General features: G+C 35.1%; 2 protein-coding genes across 5 annotated transcripts; one reads left to right on the top strand and one right to left on the bottom strand.

The window, feature by feature from the left end:
* Nucleotides 1-1,126: 1,126 nt before the first annotated feature.
* LOC115992449 (mediator of RNA polymerase II transcription subunit 7a-like) lies at nt 1,127-6,490 on the bottom strand. Its single transcript, XM_031116647.1, has 6 exons — nt 5,900-6,490; nt 5,173-5,330; nt 4,720-4,789; nt 3,589-3,755; nt 3,428-3,501; nt 1,127-1,603 (listed from the first exon to the last, which is right to left on the bottom strand). The coding sequence occupies exons 2-6, from the start codon at nt 5,305-5,307 to the stop codon at nt 1,543-1,545; spliced, it is 507 nt and encodes a 168-aa protein (XP_030972507.1). The 5' UTR covers nt 5,308-5,330; nt 5,900-6,490; the 3' UTR covers nt 1,127-1,542.
* On the top strand, nt 6,119-15,417 carry LOC115992448. 4 transcript variants are annotated; one of them, XM_031116644.1, is made up of 8 exons: nt 6,119-6,210; nt 6,411-6,681; nt 7,904-8,128; nt 8,345-8,776; nt 8,896-11,024; nt 11,848-12,172; nt 13,055-13,288; nt 14,747-15,417. In XM_031116644.1, exons 2-5 carry the CDS (start codon nt 6,502-6,504, stop codon nt 9,451-9,453), a joined length of 1,395 nt encoding a protein of 464 aa, XP_030972504.1. In that variant the 5' UTR covers nt 6,119-6,210; nt 6,411-6,501; the 3' UTR covers nt 9,454-11,024; nt 11,848-12,172; nt 13,055-13,288; nt 14,747-15,417. The 4 variants fall into 4 exon arrangements, with proteins under 4 accessions (XP_030972504.1, XP_030972503.1, XP_030972505.1 ...); XM_031116643.1 differs by lacking the exon at nt 6,119-6,210 and having other exon boundaries at nt 6,484-6,681; nt 11,845-12,172; XM_031116645.1 differs by lacking the exon at nt 6,119-6,210 and having other exon boundaries at nt 6,484-6,681; nt 11,999-12,172.
* Nucleotides 15,418-17,118: the final 1,701 nt, after the last annotated feature.

Consider the following 17,118-nt stretch of genomic DNA (forward strand, 5'->3'; position numbering starts at 1 on the left):
AATAATGATATTTGGCCATTTTAGCTGTTACTGAGGGCCCGGATATTTTCATGTTAGTACATGCCTGATGGTTATTAAGTTATTGATGGCTTAACAATTAGTACATTTACACGAGTGCTTTTATGCTTCCTATAGGTCAGATACTATAGGACGTGAATGTTTAGGCCCAGAGAGAGACGAAAGCTCTTCTCTATAGGAGGGATTTAAATTTTAGGAATTGATTTGGCAAATTTTTGAGTTTGCTTCTTTTTCCTTCCATAAGTGGAAGTAGTATTAGGAAATTTGTTTGATTGCTTATAGCCTATTCCTTTTTCAATTTTAGAATGGTTGTATCACCACACATTTTTGGTGTGATGGTCATTCCATAAGTATAAGTACTTGTGAAGTGTGAGGAGTAAGGGTCGAAATTCAAGTCTCTAGGAGGGAATTTCACACACATATACACTTATATTAGGTTAAAGTAAAATCTCTATCTTGTATTAAAAAAAATATATATATATATTGTTATCCTTTTTTGGAGTTCGTAACATGTCTTAAACTAAAAGTGAAACCCGTCAAAAAATTTGATAGAAGAGCATGGTGAACTTGATTAACTTTGAAGAGTCTCTAAGTCCTCCTCTCTCTTAATACTATGGTATCCATCTGACTCAATATCCTCACAGGTGATGATTATGCAGCAATGATGACCCAGTTGTTGGCCTTGTAATTATGATGAGCTGTGGCCTTCTTCTAAAGATGTAGTTAACAGCCCAGTAAAAACATTCCCAATATCCGTGGACTAAGCAAGTTTCGGTCAAGACAACTAAGGAATGCATCCGAGAAAATGGAAATCAAAGAGAATAAACATGTACAACAAGATGATGGCTAGTCAATTGGCTATGAGAAAATCAAAGATTCTGCTTCACGGTATGCAGAATGCACGTGCAATCTCATATCACGTAGAATGTGATAAAAAGACAGACTATAGTGAAGGCACTGGTACAGTACAAGCTAATAGCATCTCAGGGGACAATATAAAAATGTAATTTTTTTTTTCTCCTCTGTAGATGATAGTCATACAGAGGACACTTAATCCTGGACATACATAATAAATTCATAATTGAACTGTTTTGGGGGGGGGGGGGGGGGGGGGGGGAGGAACCGACAGAAGCATCTCAGCATAAGCTCTTGCTCTAGAGTCTATTTGTAAGCTTTGTTGCTTCTCTCCATCCAAATACATAAATGATCTTATAAATCACCACATAATGGGTCCTCCAATTGGTTTCGAGAAAAGTTGGCCATTCATATATTTCTACAATAGCAGATTTTAGATCCACAAGTATTTGTTCAGCTTTCTTCATAATTCTCTAATAGGCTTCTTGTGCTCAAGATCCTTTCATTAGAATTTCGTAATTACTCAGTTGGCATACTTAAAATTAAACCCCAACGGTCATATGTGACACAACAGAGATATTCAGGTCAGATTTCCAGAAGTGTGAGAAAACAGAAGATGCGCTGAGTAAATGCAGCTATCATTTCATCAAAAATTATCTAATTCATGCACTAGTTTCCATCCAAGGTTGCAATTGACTCCTTGAGAAGTTTCCGAGCATCTTCTCTTCTCCTGAACAAGCAATTACACAAACAGTAAGGTCAATTTAATAAGCATTTGGGAGCTATCATAGTGACTACATGTTCACTGCCCTAGGACATTACAGCTTCATTACATATAATGCAAATGTTGAGAAGAAACTTATAATGCTTAAGATGAAGGTTCCTACCTTATGGTATAAAGAAAAACAACAAGAGGCATATACTGCCAATCAACTTTGTTTATTCTAACAATTTCAAGTAGAATAAATTCAAATTCCCTCCACGGAAGTTTATGGCTACACACTCAATGGTTCTTAAACCTCACCCTCTACCATGCTCTTACAAGGGGAGGAGGTGCCATCTGAGGTAGAACTAAGTGTGTCACTCAGACCCTAAAGTCAGCATAATGTCAGCTGTAATTCATAGATAATTGTCCTATATATCATAAGTTGCCTTTTAAGGCGAAGAAAGGCAACGCTCAGTAAACACCATACTGAGGACAAAGAGAAGCTGATTTCAACTATCAATTTTCTTGTGCTTCCAGAGTTCCACAAACAAGATTAATGATATTTCCTAGCATAATTACAAATCTGCACCAGCCTACAAGATCAGATTTTATTAAGATGAGAGAAAAAAAAAAAATGAAAACACATCAACATCATTATTCCTCCATCTTATGGCAACACATTAATTGTAATTGAGTTGAACAAGTCCAGGAATGAACTACAAGAGGTTGGCATGAAAAGTAGTCATAGAGCACCTTTTGGAATGTCCTAATCTTCGTAGTCAACTTACATAATTCCTATAAGGGCTCCTGCTTCTCTGCCAGTTGGTCTAGATTTCCTCAAACCCCACGATCTCCACCATGACCAACCATAGGTTAAAGTTGTAACCTTTGAGTCAGATATAAATATTATGGCTTAGATCTAGGATGCTTGCTCTAATGCCACGGGATACAGTGAGAAATTAGTTCTAGGGTAGAAGGGTTTAAGAAAACTTAGTTCAAGGGTAGAAAAAGGGTTTTTTTTTTTTTTTTTTTTTTAAAAAAAACCAATAATAAACAAGACTAAATCAAAGAAAAAGATAATAGGAATGAAGTTGGAACAATCAAATATCGATTGCTAGGATATAAAACAGCTCAATAAATATTCAAATCTAAAATTTCATAAAGTATATAAGAAAAGATTGCCTAAAATGACTCAAATGAGGTGATATTTATAATAGTCTTTAGTAAACCTAGAATCCTATCCATTCAACTTGCATAGAACAATCAAATCCTAAGCATTTAACTTCATTTAACAGTCACATTCTATTCACAAAAGTTTTAAAAATACTATAGACATAATAATAACAAAGCATAACTTAAGAGAAATAAAAGACTGGTCCTGTGATAGCAAGTGGATTGAAAAACGGAGTAATGGGACTTTGTGCTTAAATTTTCCTACATCACTCATTCACTCTCCCTGGTTCAACAGACACACAAAGGATTATTATTATTTTTAATTTATTTCTATTTTTAAATATCTAAATGCTATTAATTCAGCATGTAAAATGAAGTCATCTATCCAACAATCTTAAAAGGGACAAAATGCAAAAGCAATTTTCTCACTTAAAAGCTCAATTGTAACTATCACTCTCTCTCACACACACTAACAATCAATGGATTAAATTTCATTTTTTTTTTTGGAACTAAAAGCTATACATTCAGCAGGTAAAATGATGACACCCTTCCAATGACCTTACAAGAAATCAAGTGCAAAAGAAATTTCTCATATAAAATGCTCAAAAGGAAGATAAACATTTTTTGATAAGTTCAAAAGGGAGACAAAGTTACACACACTTTCTAAGGTCATACCTCTTTATATCCTCCACAGCTTGTTTACGGTGTTGTATTTGGAGTTCTAGAATGTGAATTAACGTTGCTTGAGCCTATAAGCAAAAGGACAATATATGATGAAGTAGATTCTTGAAAACCATCTAAAAGAAATGATCACAAATAATCTAGAATGATTTTACCTGATGAGGACGCAATGAATTGAGAAGGTGGTGTAAGTTTTTAAATATAAGGGATATTTCCTCCACTCTCCTTGCATACTGTGATGGTCTCTCAACAAGAACATCAGCAAGCTCCAAAATATGCAGCTGCAACTCTCTATTAAGGGACCTCAGTTCCTTCTTAAAATCTACAAAAAATCAGCAGCTTTAAAAAATCTAGTAGCAAAAAAATACTTTGGGGGGGGGGGGGGGGGGGGGAAGCATTCAGAGTACAGTAGCACTTAACCACAAAAGGAGAGACCAGGGCCGGGGGGGAGGTTACAGAGTGCACTACCAGCTGTTTATTTTCCCTATCAATTGTATCATAATTTGATGAAATACATGGGCAAACAGATAATCAGCTCTCTCTCTCTCTCTCTGATGTAGGGCATTTCACATGGCAATGGGGTTATGGCTGAGTATTCCACGTGCAGAATTACTTGTACTTTCTTTCAAACATGTGTTAATAATTTTGGACATGTAGATAATTGTTGGTAGTTGTAGTACCAGCATAGTTTGTCACGGAGTTGTCAGCATAACCAACTCCATAGTGTATATATATATATATATCCAAGGTTGGGCATTGTAAACTCACTTTATGATAGTATGAGAATTTTCCTTTCAAATCAGAATAGAGATCTGAGATTAACAATACGGAAACCAATTACTTTGAATCAATTTCCTTCATCTTTGCAGAAGTTTCAAAAGGCTGCAATGGTAGACAATGTGCTTAAGAGATTAACAATCAGAAAACCCATAAGATCTAAAGTGTATGGAAAAATCCAGATTAAGAAAAAAAAAATCATTCATCACTAGTGTCCAACTAGTTTAAGAAATGGGAGGGAAAGAGTTCCCTCCTAATGGTGCTTTCTACCTTTTTTATCAATAATCCGGAAAATAATAAATTACTCAACATTGAAGAAGCAAGGAAGAGTGAAGAGGAAAAAATTAATTCTACTAGTAACCTGACCAATTTATTTGGGAAAAAAAAAAGGAAAAAACTCTTATTATCAAAGAAAGGAGAACTTCATACATGATCAAATAGCTGACTACTCTTCTTCTTTTTTAAGTAGTACTTGCAAAAGATTTAGTAAAAGCGCCACAAATTCATACCGATATTTGGTCCCTTTGGGTATAGCTGGCGCACTCCTTGTTCTTCCAAGGTTGGAAGCACATCATCGGTCTAGACAAAACATTGGAAAAATTATCATGGAAAAATAGAATAATGATAGAAGCCTAATAATTCAATCATAATATAAGCTCAATGATTTCATCAAATCCAAGCTTTGGACTTAAGACCTACAAACTCATGATATTGAAACCACCTTCCCCGTTTACGCATTTTCAGGAAATCCTCTTCACTTATTGTTACTTGTGAACAAACAGGGGGATACATTCTTCAAATTGTTAAATACAAACAATAGTTCAGCCCAATTAACTTTCTCATAAAAACTCAATGACTAAACATTACACCTAAAAAAGGCAGGACCGATAATTCGAAACTAGGATATTCACATGTATTTTGAAAGAAAGAATAATAAAAAATAAATAAAAGGGAATTCTCACAGTGTAGTTGCTTCCAAAACAAACATAAGTCCCTTCAGTAGGAGGGGGAGGCTCAGGAGCTGACTTTGGGTTTTGTAAGTAATCTTTGTACAGTCTGTAATACGGTGGTGGTGGTGGGTACGTAGCTGTTGCCATTAGAAGCTCTTCCTAACCAAACCCTGAACATCAAACAAGTTCATGACAAATATAAATTCAATTGTCAAAGATTACCAAAAAAAAAAAAAAAAAAGTTAAACCTGCATGAATTCTTGAATTAAAGGTTTTCCATTCTATCCTATCTGAAGTTATAATCCTTGTTACTTCTTTAATTGACATGTCTACTTATGTTATATTTGGACTTCATGTACTAAATCCAACAACCCCTAAAAGAAAGAGTTAACTCCAAAACGTAACACATACCATGAAATAAGCAAAAATAAAGAAACCCAATTCATATAATCCAATGCAAAACCAAAACGAATACACAAAACCCCAAAAAAAAAACTTACAACTCCAAAAATCAAAGAGCTAAATTCGATATCTTTAACAAAGTCTTGAAAATAACCCCCAAAATAGCAACAGTCATTGTAAGCTGACAGTTGCATTGAATTTGAATCAGAGAAAATTATTGCAGAAAAAGAGATATATATAAGTAAAGAAAACGAATCTGAAAATTGAAAAGCATAGAAATAGAGAGATTGAAACTCAAAAGACAGGGACACGAAAATGAGAGAGAGCCCGGAAGTACCTGTTAGAGTATCGAAAATTTGTGAAGTTGAATTCTTCTTCGCTGATCCTAGTTGCTCTGTTTCCCACTGATTTCAAATCCCCAAATCCAAATCTATTTCTTTATTTATCTGTTAGCCCAAACGGGGATTTGGATTTGGAAATCCTTGTTTCCAAACGGGCTTTTTTATACTTACATTTTTAACCTCGGAAAAACTAGGGTTTTACAGTTCCGTACTTTTCCCTCCATCTCTCTCTCTCTCTCTCTCTCTCTCTCTCTTTCGAGATCGGCTATTCTCAGCTGATGCAATAGCTTCTTCCTCTCCTCCTCAGGTTCTCACTCTTGTTCCTTACTCTTCGTTTTTTTCTTTCCTTCCAGTTATTCTCCGTTTAACCTTATAAGAAAAAAGCCAAGGAAGAAAAAAAAGTGAATTTTTCATTTCCTTGCATTGTGTTTTCCTGCGAATTCTCGGGAATCAAACAAGGGGAAGCTGCCCTCTGGTTTGCCTAACTCTTTATTTCATCATCTTCAGCCTCAGTCCTTAGGCGTCGGTCCGGTCAGAACTCTTGAAAAGAGAATCCTCATCAAACAATGGAAGATAAGGAAGCAGAAAAGCGACTCAGATGATGAGGATATTCGTGGGAGGATTGGGGGAGAGCGTGTCGGCTGAAGATTTGCAGAGGTTGTTTGGGTCACTGGGAATGGTTCAGGGACTTGATATTGTCAGGTCCAAGTCTCGCAGCTTTGCCTATGTCGATTTCTCCCCTTCTTCCCTTAAGTCCCTTTCCAAGCTCTTCAGCACTGTAAGAAAACAAAAACACTATCAATCCTTTTCATTCCTCTTTATTATTACCCGGCGCAAATTAGTTTTTTTTTATGTAGGCGGGGTTTGAACCTCATATCTTTTGTTTGACGACACGGGACTTTACTAGTTAAACTAACTGGAACCCCACAATTTAGTATGGAATAGGAATTTGTTTATGTTGTTAAGTTGAATTCGTTGCAAATACAAGACCAACTTTTTAACTAGCACATAATACAGCCATGCTTCCCCGTGTGGGATTTTGTAGGGTTTGATTTGTTGAGTGTGTATGATTAAGACTAAGCTCTCCATTTACATGTGCATGCAACAAGCCATTTTGTAATGTGTAGATACAAGCATAGAACATTGTGTCTCCAATCCATTAACAACAGCGACAACAACAAGTCTTAATCTCAAAATTTTGGGGTCGGTATGGATCCTCAACAGATTAGTTAGGATCAGTCGTGTGTACACGCATCCAATGCATCTAGACCCCACAGCCTCGACCTCTAGCTAGAACTTAGAAGGGAGGAGGTGCCAGCTGAGCTAAAGCTCAATGGCTCTCTGACCCATGTCTATATCAGAACTTAGATCCCATAAGTCAAAATTTTTTTTTTGTGCCCAATTGCTCTTGGAAATACTTTGACTGGTGACAGATAAATGTTGTTTTAGGGTGAACCATTCAATTGCAAATTTTGGGTGCATAATATGGAAAAGGGAACAAGTTGAAGAGAGTCAATGGCTCTAAGAACAAAAGAATAACAAAAGCATTAGCTTACCACAGTCCCATGGCACTCCCTGTTGTGGATTGTCAACACTATTCTTTGTTTCTCCAGTGTACATGTATTGTAATAGATATTGTATCCAATGGTGCAGAAAATAAAATAACAAAGTTGATGCAAAACTTGGAATTACAGCGTGTTACGCTGTAGCAACATAATAATCAAATGCCTTCAGTGAGAGATAATGGTAAAATATCTGAGTAAAGCAGGGCTCTAGCACCTGCTACATGGACGTGAATGAAATCAAGTTGTGTATTTAGTTACCTGCTATGATGTGTTATCTTGGTCTCTCTTCCTCCAAAAACAAAGGGAGAAGGATGTGGTCACAGGTTCAGTCCTGTACAGGTCCATCATGAGAAGCTGGAACTTCTCTTTACATTTTCTTTTTAACATGTGCTGGATTTTATTGCCTACACTGATCCCCTCTATGCAACTACACAGTATAATGGGTGTGTCTGGAAGGGAGGGAGGTTGAAGCTTGAGAAGGCTAAAGAACATTATCTTGTCCGTTTGAAACAAGAGTGGGCAGAACAAGCTGAACTTGCAAGTAAGGCACCTGATAACGGTTTTGATGCGAATGAAGACATAGCCTCTTCCAACAAGCCTAAGAAAGACCTTAATTTAGAAACAAAGCAACTTCGGATTTACTTTCCCAGCTTAAGAAAGGTGAATATGGGTCTGATATGTATGTTTTGATTTTCATTTGCACAAGTTGATGTGTCTCATTTTCTCTTAGCGTGTATACAATTTTATGTGTCTATATATTGTCAATTCTCATTTGCACTCAACATCACTGCATCAAAACAACTGGGATCAAGCATTTGAATGCACTGTTGCTTGAAACTGTGCCTTTGCATGGTTATATATGAATCTGTTGTGCAGGTGAAAGTATTGCCATTAAGTGGAAGTGGCAAACACAAATACAGTTTCCGAAATGTTGAGGTTCCTCCTCTCCCAATTCATTTCTGTGATTGTGAAGAGCATTCTATTGATCCTCACCCTGCAAAAGAAAAACAAACTAATGATCTAGAAGCACAAAGTGGGGGCATGAATGAGGAAGAGATTAACATAATGAATTCAGTGATGAACAAGCTCTTTGAAAGGGAAAAGGTATCGGATGCTGCACATAGTGGAAATGGACAGGCCAAGGAAAGAGATAATTCTGCCAAATTGATTTCTGGCTTGCAATTTGATGAGAATGAAGCAGACTCTGAAACGGATGAAGATAATCTCATAATTAATGTGGTGAAAAGGAAAAACAATAGGATAGATTTGTTAGGTGTCCAGGAAAAGGAGCAAATTTCTGAAAATCAGGTAGATTTTTAAGGTTCAATTTGTAGAGTATAATTTTTTTTTCCGTTTTACTTATACTGATGATCGCTATACTTTCTGTCTTTCTGGCCTAAATTTCTCTATCTGTATTGGACTCCCAGGACTTCAGTGGCAAGCGAACTTCCAAGGATGGGCAAAATCAGAATGCGCTCAAAGAGCAGAAAAGGAATACCGTACCTCCTAACAAGAAGAGGAAATCACTCAATCAAGAAAGTGATGAAAATGGATCTCTCTCTGCTATCACTAGAGGCAAGGGGAAGTTAAAAAACCATTCAGATGAATCAGCTGTATTGGGAGCTCAACTGGCTGAACCAGAATCTGGTATCCAACAATCAGCTCCTGTTGTTTCTTGGTCTCAGAAGTCTTCATGGAGAGCTCTTGTTGGTGATAAGAGCAACACTTCATTCAGTGTCTCACATATCTTGCCAGGCATTGCCTCTAGCAAGGAACAGCAACCAAAATTTGATGGTTCATCTGTGCCTGACTCCACTGTCAGCAAAAATGACAACTTAGTAAGGCATGGAGATCACTTGGAAAGTCATTCAAGCGAAACAATTAAAGAGGTCACAGAAACTCAGCCTGCCAAACCTAGTGCAGCTTCAAGTAATTCTGGCAAGAGGTGCTGCTTGGCTCCAGAAATCCTCTTTGGACACAATTGATTAGTGAGAATAACAATAGTTCATTTAGCCTTGAACAACTTTTGCCTGGTATTTCTTATGAAAAGCAAGTGCAAGCAAAGCCCAATAGTGTGGACATTGTTGATTGCACCAACGGTGAGCACAGTGATTTAAGGAAAGATGATAATAGTGAATTGCCTGGAAATGGATCTACTATTTTGGTAACTGGAAGGGATGTTAGGAGTACTCCACAGAGACATCAGCAGACTGTTGTGGGTAATAATGAGGCCCCTGCTCCAATATTTGAGAGAAAACATGATTCAGCACCAAAGCTAACATCTACTAGAAATGTTATAATTGGTGAAACTTGTTCTTTTATGAGAAGTGCTGCTTCTCTGAAAGAGTGGTCAAAAGCTAAGGCTGCTTTAAGTGGATCACTCAAGAGAAAAAGTGGTGAGAAATAGATGCTTTCAGTGTGTTTGGAGTTAGGTTTTAAGTATAAGGTGTTTGACATTGCCATCAATTTTTTTTTTTTTTTTTTTTGAGAAACTTTTGCCATCAAATTTAAGAGCACTGTCCTAACTTTTGCTTAATTTTGGGGTTTTACTCTGGATCAGGCCTCTTTGTATGTACTTTTGTTTCATTTTCTATCTGTTTTGTTATGGTGCAGAAAGGAAGTATATTTACTATATTATGTTCTGAGTGTTCACGTGATGTTACTTAAAGGAGACAGCTGAGAAGCATTTCAAGGAATTCTCTCTTTCTTGTACTTGTAATTTTCTTGTTATCATTAGGGGTGAAAATTTTAAAAAGAGAAGTATTCTATTGTTCTATAAAGAGAGCAGCCTTTTACAGAGCAGTCAATCAATTTTACAACTTTTACTTGCATAAATCGATTGAGAATCTCAATTGAAGGAGATAAATTTCATACATTCTTTTTTCCTTCTCATCTCTGCTCATCTGAATAACTTTTTAATTTTTTTTTTTGATAAAAATTTTGGTACAACTTGTGCATAATATATATACATGAAAAGGCCCTCCAACCCTACTGGTTGAAGTGGTTAACTTTTATTTTTCTGTACTACTATCAACTATGGTGTTGATGAAGCCTTTTTAGGGCTTTTTATTCTCGAGGCTGCTTTTGACCACTTAACTGTTCAGAGTCAATAGAATCGGAGTCAGAAGGTTTATGCTTTGACAGTGAAGACGAAGAACTGTCGGTTTTAGACTCTACTTGTCTTGGCAGGGAGGCACGGGCAGGAATTAAGGGAGCCCCAACTTTCTCTTGCTCATCCTTGGGCCTCTTGTGTTAATAATTAGTCTGCAATAACTTCAAATTACTCATGATGTTATGATTTGCAATGCAGGAGTTTCATTAAATCAGTCATCCAAGGTTTTCTACCTGGGATTGCATTGAAGTTATTCCTCATCTTTCTGCCAGCTATATTGATGATCATGTCTAAATTTGAAGGATTTAATTCTCTATCATCTCTAGAGAGGAGATCGACCTCTAGATATTATCTTTTCAACTTTGTAAATGTATTCCTAGGGAGCATAATTGCTGGAAGTGCATTTGAACAGCTAAATTCATTTATTCACCAATCAGCAAACAAGTATGATATTCTCAAATGTGTGCCATTCCCTTAATTGCTCAGTGTCTCTTTTTCTTGGCAATGCAAATAGATTTGTATGTGGGTGCATGTATATGCTAGTGCTCTGTATATTGTATATGCATGCTTGAGTATTTGAGTATTAAATGATATGTTAACTTGTAACTTTCTAGGAAACTTTTGTGACTCTATGAAGTCTGTAGATATCTATCAAAATTGATCCCTTCTGCACAAAATAGGCATTTTACATGTAAGTCTGTAAGCTTTTAAATAAAAAATCTGTAGAACCACAGAGGCTGAAGATGATATCTGATAAATAGTTACTAGCAGAATCATATAATAGAGTCCCAGTTGGCATTTAATGGTGAATGCTGTATTAAATGGTAGAGAATAATGTCATTAGGCATGGATTAGGATATCCCGTAGCCACATGATGAGTATCTTGGTACCTGTACTTATAAAGAAAAACATGATGAGTATCTTGGTGGGTATTATTTTGCTTCTTCTTTTAGTCAACGAGGACAAGACTTTCCACTGTTTTTGTTTCTCTTCGGCAATTTGTAACATATATTGCATGTTCTTTTTTTTTTTTTTTTTTTTTTTTTTTTTTTTTTTTTTTTTTACAAATGTTAAAATTTTGGAAATGTTTAACTATATAATTACATAATCTACAACCATCTATCAAGTATTGACCATTGATTATCTATCAAACTTACATAATTTAGGTTAAATAGACTAGTTCATGCCTTCTAATTTTTGTGCAATTTAAGTTTTTATCTTAGAATTAGATTTTATAAAATTAGTATATTTGTTTTCATTTTAGCAGGATTCCTAAAACAATAGGCGTGGCAATTCCAATGAGAACAACTTTCTTCATAACTTATATTATGGTTGATGGATGGGCTGGTATAGCTGGGGAAATTCTAATGTTGAAACCTCTTATAGTGTATCACTTGAAGAATTTCTTTTTGGTGAAGACAGAAAAGGATAGGGAGGAGGCAATGGATACAGGAAGTCTTGGTTTCAATACAGGAGAACCCCGTATACAATTCTATTTACTACTGGGCCTTGTGTATGCTACAGTGACACCTATTATACTTCCTTTCATAATCATTTTCTTCGGCCTGGCTTATGTTGTATTCCGCCATCAGGTACAGAGTGGTATTTTTCATTATAAAATTTTATGTATAAAGGACAATATAGGGTTTAAGTACACATGCTTATGATTATGGCAGTATCAATCCAATGCATCAAATTGTTGGAAGGCTTTTTAAGAAAAATTGCTAGGGAGGTGTACATTCAGTGCTTGCTGCCCATTTGTGCAGAACACTAGTTAAATGTGTAATACTTGTGCCTTTTTAGGTTGAAACAAGTAGAACACAAAACCTTTTTTTTTTAACCCAAAATTTGGGACTAAGGCTTTGTTTATTGTTATTATTGTAGTAGAAGTTACTCATTTAACTAGCTAAACTTAAACCTATGGGAGAGCAACCAAAGTTTGTATCCAAGGGAAATTTTTCTATAGAAGAGTTTTTGACTGAGAAAAAAAGAGAAATAATAGAAACAAATTGTATTTTTAACCTTGTATATTTTTTTTTCATATTTCTTTTTTCTTTTTCCCTCTTGCCAACAATGAACCAGCTTCACCTAATTTTAACTGTATATTCCTTTATGTCTTAACCATAAAAGGCATACATATTGACTCATCTTCTCAACATCTTTTACCTATAGCACATATGGTGTGTGCTTATAGATAAAAATATTGCAGATGACAATATCTGACATATGCATTCCTGGTTATGAGAATTAGGTTTTCTCTTGAAATTCAGTTCTTCCTAGATGTGTTTTTTTTTCTTTAATTACTTTCCTTCATGAAAAATTTATTTTGTTTGTTAGATCTCTGTACAACCTACTCAACAGGTTTGCTTATGTGTGTGTGTGTGTGGGTATTCAGTATTTAGCATAGCAATTTATAATGTTAGTAAGAGACCTTTCTTTCTGCCATATCTTACATCTTACTTTTGAAAATGCAGATCATAAATGTTTATAACCAAGAGTATGAGAGTGCTGCGGCATTTTGGCCTGATGTCCATGGGCGTGTTATAAGTGAGTTGGTCATTTCGCAAGTGCTTCTAATGGGATTGATGAGCACAAAAAAAGCTGCCCAGTCAACCCCATTTCTCATTGCACTTCCAATTCTAACCATATGGTTCAATAGGTTCTGCAAAGGCCGATATGAAGCAGCATTTGTTATATATCCACTACAGGTTTGTTGAACTTACAAGTTGCAAAGTCGGTGTTGTATTATTATTTAAAATTATTGCATGCATTCTGACAGAAACTCCTTGGCATGCATGTCTTCATTGTGGTGATTTACATTCTTCTTTCCCCAATATATGATAGTTATGTCTATAATTCCTGTAACTACTTAATACAACTGTGGATTAAGTCTTATACTCAGAAAGATATGGTGAGTGTCATGCTTTGGTCTTTGATATGGAAGATGCCTATGTCTGTGTGAATGCATCTGTTAGTGGATGTTTTTTTGTGTATCATCTTAGTCATATGTGACTATTACTAATTAAATTTATTTGGTATTGTTTTAGTTAAATGTGTGATCTTATATGATTGAGGTGTACTTTGGGTTGAAGCTGAATATGTTTTAAGCTATGGAGCAATAATCTAGTATTGAATTTGTGGAACCTTATAGAGGCAGCCCTCGTTGCTGCTAAATCTGATTCCACTGTGTCTTGAACCTTTACTCTTTTCTCTAAGGAATTATACATCTTCACTCAACAACGTAATGCTCAAATTCTCTTGGGTAGATTAGATATGTTATGACCTAGATTCTGAAGATCTCTGATTTTTTGTGTAGCATAGACCATGAGTATGCTTAATCATGAAAAGAAATTCTTATAAACATGGCTCTCATCTGGTGCGAAGCTTTAAATGCATAAAGCTGTCTTGTGGGAGTGAGCATTGAGGCATAAACCCACTTTCTGGAAGCTTTGAGTCTGATATTCAATATGTATTAGTATGATTAATCCATGTTTCATGTCAAGAGTTTATTGATTAGAACCATGTTCTCTAGGCTTATAACATCACAACCTTAACAAAACATGATCATATCCTGGTTCTAGCTTTAGATGGACTTAGAGATTTAGTGGCTGTTTCTATTAGCCAGGGGAAATATGCGTCAGAACAAAAATTGAACTTTGTATCAGTCTACATTTTTTTGTAAGATTTATAAAATAGAGAAATGGGTATAGAACCTGAGACCTCTACCCCCATTAAGGCTTTGTATCAGTCTACATTATCTAGAATACTAGTTTGGCAATGGGCTTGAGTCTGTTAGTATTTATTGTATTAGTATGAGAATGCGTTGTGAAATACTGCAATGACCATATTTCTTGTTTTTGAGTGATATTTCTTGTTCCAAACCCCCCCCCCCTTTTTATAGTTCTTGAATAATATATAATCATCATCTATGTTTTATATTGGCCATTACTGTTCCTTGATTCTTTGTACTCATTTCAGGTTTCCTTTTACACTATCTTTTACTTAACCAAAAAAAAAGAAGTGATATTGGTCATTATTGTCAATCAGAAAGCAAATTTTCAGTTCTATTTATTTCTCCTCACACTTGATTTCAGCTCTCATTAATCTATCTCTCACATTTAGGGATTCCACATCATTTTAATCATTATTTCATGCTGTGCGTTTAGGAAGCAATGATGAAAGATACTTTAGAACGGGCAAAGGAACCAAACCTGAACTTGAAAGGCTATCTTCAAAATGCATATGTACATCCAGTTTTTAAAGCTAGTGAAGACGAAGAAGATGATGAAATTAATGATGACAGATGGGAGAATGAGAGTGTGATTGTGATTGTGCCCACAAAACGCCAGTCCCGAAGGAATACACCAGCTCCCAGCAAAATTAGTCAACTCTACTCTACTCTCCCTCCTTCCCCCCTCCATCCAAACAAGCCATAAATTAGGCTGGAAACTTGGCTTCTTACTGTTTGTTTCACCTTCACAGAACTGTACTAATGGGCAGGCTGGCACTGTAAATTAAAGAACAAGAATAGCGTATACAAACACAGAGAGACAGGAGGTCAGGACAACCTTTAAGAACTCCAGCAAGAAAGCAAGTTGTCGTTGCAAGGTGTGCATGAAATGACTAGAGTGCAGGCTGGTAAAATGTAGAAATTTTTTGTGTATTATTCCTAAACCGGCCTGTTAATTGTTGGATCCTCCACTTGATAATTCTATTGTGAATCCCTGTATTTTTATAGGCCTAAGTTAAACTTCATGTGGGAATTTTATGACAAAACATTTTTGTGTAAATAGAGTGAATCATCCGAATGAGAGATACAGTTTCATCTTCCAAGCTACATAACTGTCAATGCTCCTTATCCAACAACTCTTACATGCGTCCTGGACCTCCTTTATATATATATATATATATGTGTGTGTGTGTGTGTGTGTGTGTGTGTATTATGTTCTGTTATTTTATGGTTAGTTGTATTGATGTATTGAAGAAGCCAAACTTGAGTCATTTTACTTCTATGTTGACGAAGTTCTTGTAAAAAACACTTGGGCTCTATCCAAGTGGTCTCAAAATCAAAGGACGCGTTCTTATGTTATTAGGTTTGTATAGAGCTAGAATAAAAATGAGTGTTAAGTTGGATTGAGCTGAAAATGTAACCCCTTAAACAACAGCTTTTGAATCATCCCTAAAAGAAAAATGGAAAGCTAACATTTGCACCACAATTTAATTTAAAAACGAAAAAGACTGGTACAAATTTTCACTCTCAATTCACTAAAAATAGAATTATATACATCTTCATAGAAAGAATTAAATACTAAATTCTAAATACGCAATAAGCATCGCTTTTTATTTTTCTCACAACATGAAATTAAAAGATTCATCTACCTGTAGGTATTTCAAATGATAATCATTTTGCGTTTAATGTTTAATATACGGAGGTTGAAGGTATGTTCTTTGAAAACAAAAAAGAAAAAAAACAGAAGAGAAAACAATGCCATCTTTATCTTTATCTCTGAATTTCGGGAGTTTGTTTTTATCATGTAAAAACTTGATATCATGTAGAGACACCCGTATATTAACAAAAATCCCTTTTTTTTTTTTTTTTTTTTTTTTTTTTTTTTTTTTTGCCTTTCTAAGTGGCTGAAGATGTGGGATCAAGATAACATTATAGAACACAAGAGGAATTGAGAAACCAATTAAAGGAATGGCTATTAGCATCAACCAAAATCTTATCTTTCAAACAAAAAATTTCATAAAAGAACAAAAGAATCATGTATTAAAATATTAATAAGAATAATTCAATCAAAAGATGAAATGCAAAGAACAATTCAGTAAAAAACGGGCATATAAAAAAATACCTATAATCTGAAACACAACACATAAATACCTATATTGTGATTAAAGTATGAGATATATGCATATACATCACAACAAATACACATTTTACATTGAGAGTTTACCTTGCACATTGGGTTTTCAATTGTAGCATCATGTGAAAGAGGCCAAATAACTTTCTCAAATAGAGTTGACTTAGATGGAGTTGATTAGACAATATAACGAAAAAAATTTATTTTTTTAGGTCATTTGTAATGTATTATTATTTTTTTAGTTTAACCAATTTGAATGTGTATGTTATAAATGTTGGGCTATGTGAAGCCTAGTTGTTTTTAATCCGGATTATGACCCAATCCAATATAAAAGTGTTATGGTTTTTAATGGGAGATTTTATGAGGCTTAGTCCATGAAGTGGAAACTTGAGGGGAAATTTTTTGGTCCATTTTTAGCCCATTGCGAATCCTTTGTATATGATATAAAATACAGTTGTTTCAAATTAGGATTTTGTGTGTTGTGTTGAAAGAGAAAAATTTTACTACCACATCTTATATTTTTTCTTAAAAATAGTAAAATCACTGCAATTCTGTGGACATAAGCAAATTGCTGAATCACATAAATATAATCATGTGTGATTGTTTTCTTTGACACATTTTTTTTCTTTATTTTTGCATCTCACAGATTTGGAAATTCCATAAATATCCCCTATAAT

Source organism: Quercus lobata, chromosome 5 (genome assembly GCF_001633185.2).
Source record: "Quercus lobata isolate SW786 chromosome 5, ValleyOak3.0 Primary Assembly, whole genome shotgun sequence".
In the NCBI taxonomy this organism is placed as follows: domain Eukaryota; kingdom Viridiplantae; phylum Streptophyta; class Magnoliopsida; order Fagales; family Fagaceae; genus Quercus; species Quercus lobata.

What these genes read in the sequence shown, in the direction of transcription:
- LOC115992449 (XM_031116647.1), bottom strand. Translation starts at nt 5,307, where the DNA reads ATGGCAACAGCTACGTACCCACCACCACCACCGTATTACAGACTGTAC. An exon ending in ATTCATTGCGTCCTCATCAG is followed by an intron (nt 3,502 to 3,588) that starts GTAAAATCATTC and finishes TTTTGCTTATAG; the next exon opens with GCTCAAGCAACGTTAATTCA. An exon ending in GCTGTGGAGGATATAAAGAG is followed by an intron (nt 1,604 to 3,427) that starts GTATGACCTTAG and finishes TTGCTTGTTCAG; the next exon opens with GAGAAGAGAAGATGCTCGGA.
- LOC115992448 (XM_031116644.1), top strand. Translation starts at nt 6,502, where the DNA reads ATGATGAGGATATTCGTGGGAGGATTGGGGGAGAGCGTGTCGGCTGAA. An exon ending in ACTTTCCCAGCTTAAGAAAG is followed by an intron (nt 8,129 to 8,344) that starts GTGAATATGGGT and finishes TCTGTTGTGCAG; the next exon opens with GTGAAAGTATTGCCATTAAG. An exon ending in AGCAAATTTCTGAAAATCAG is followed by an intron (nt 8,777 to 8,895) that starts GTAGATTTTTAA and finishes TTGGACTCCCAG; the next exon opens with GACTTCAGTGGCAAGCGAAC.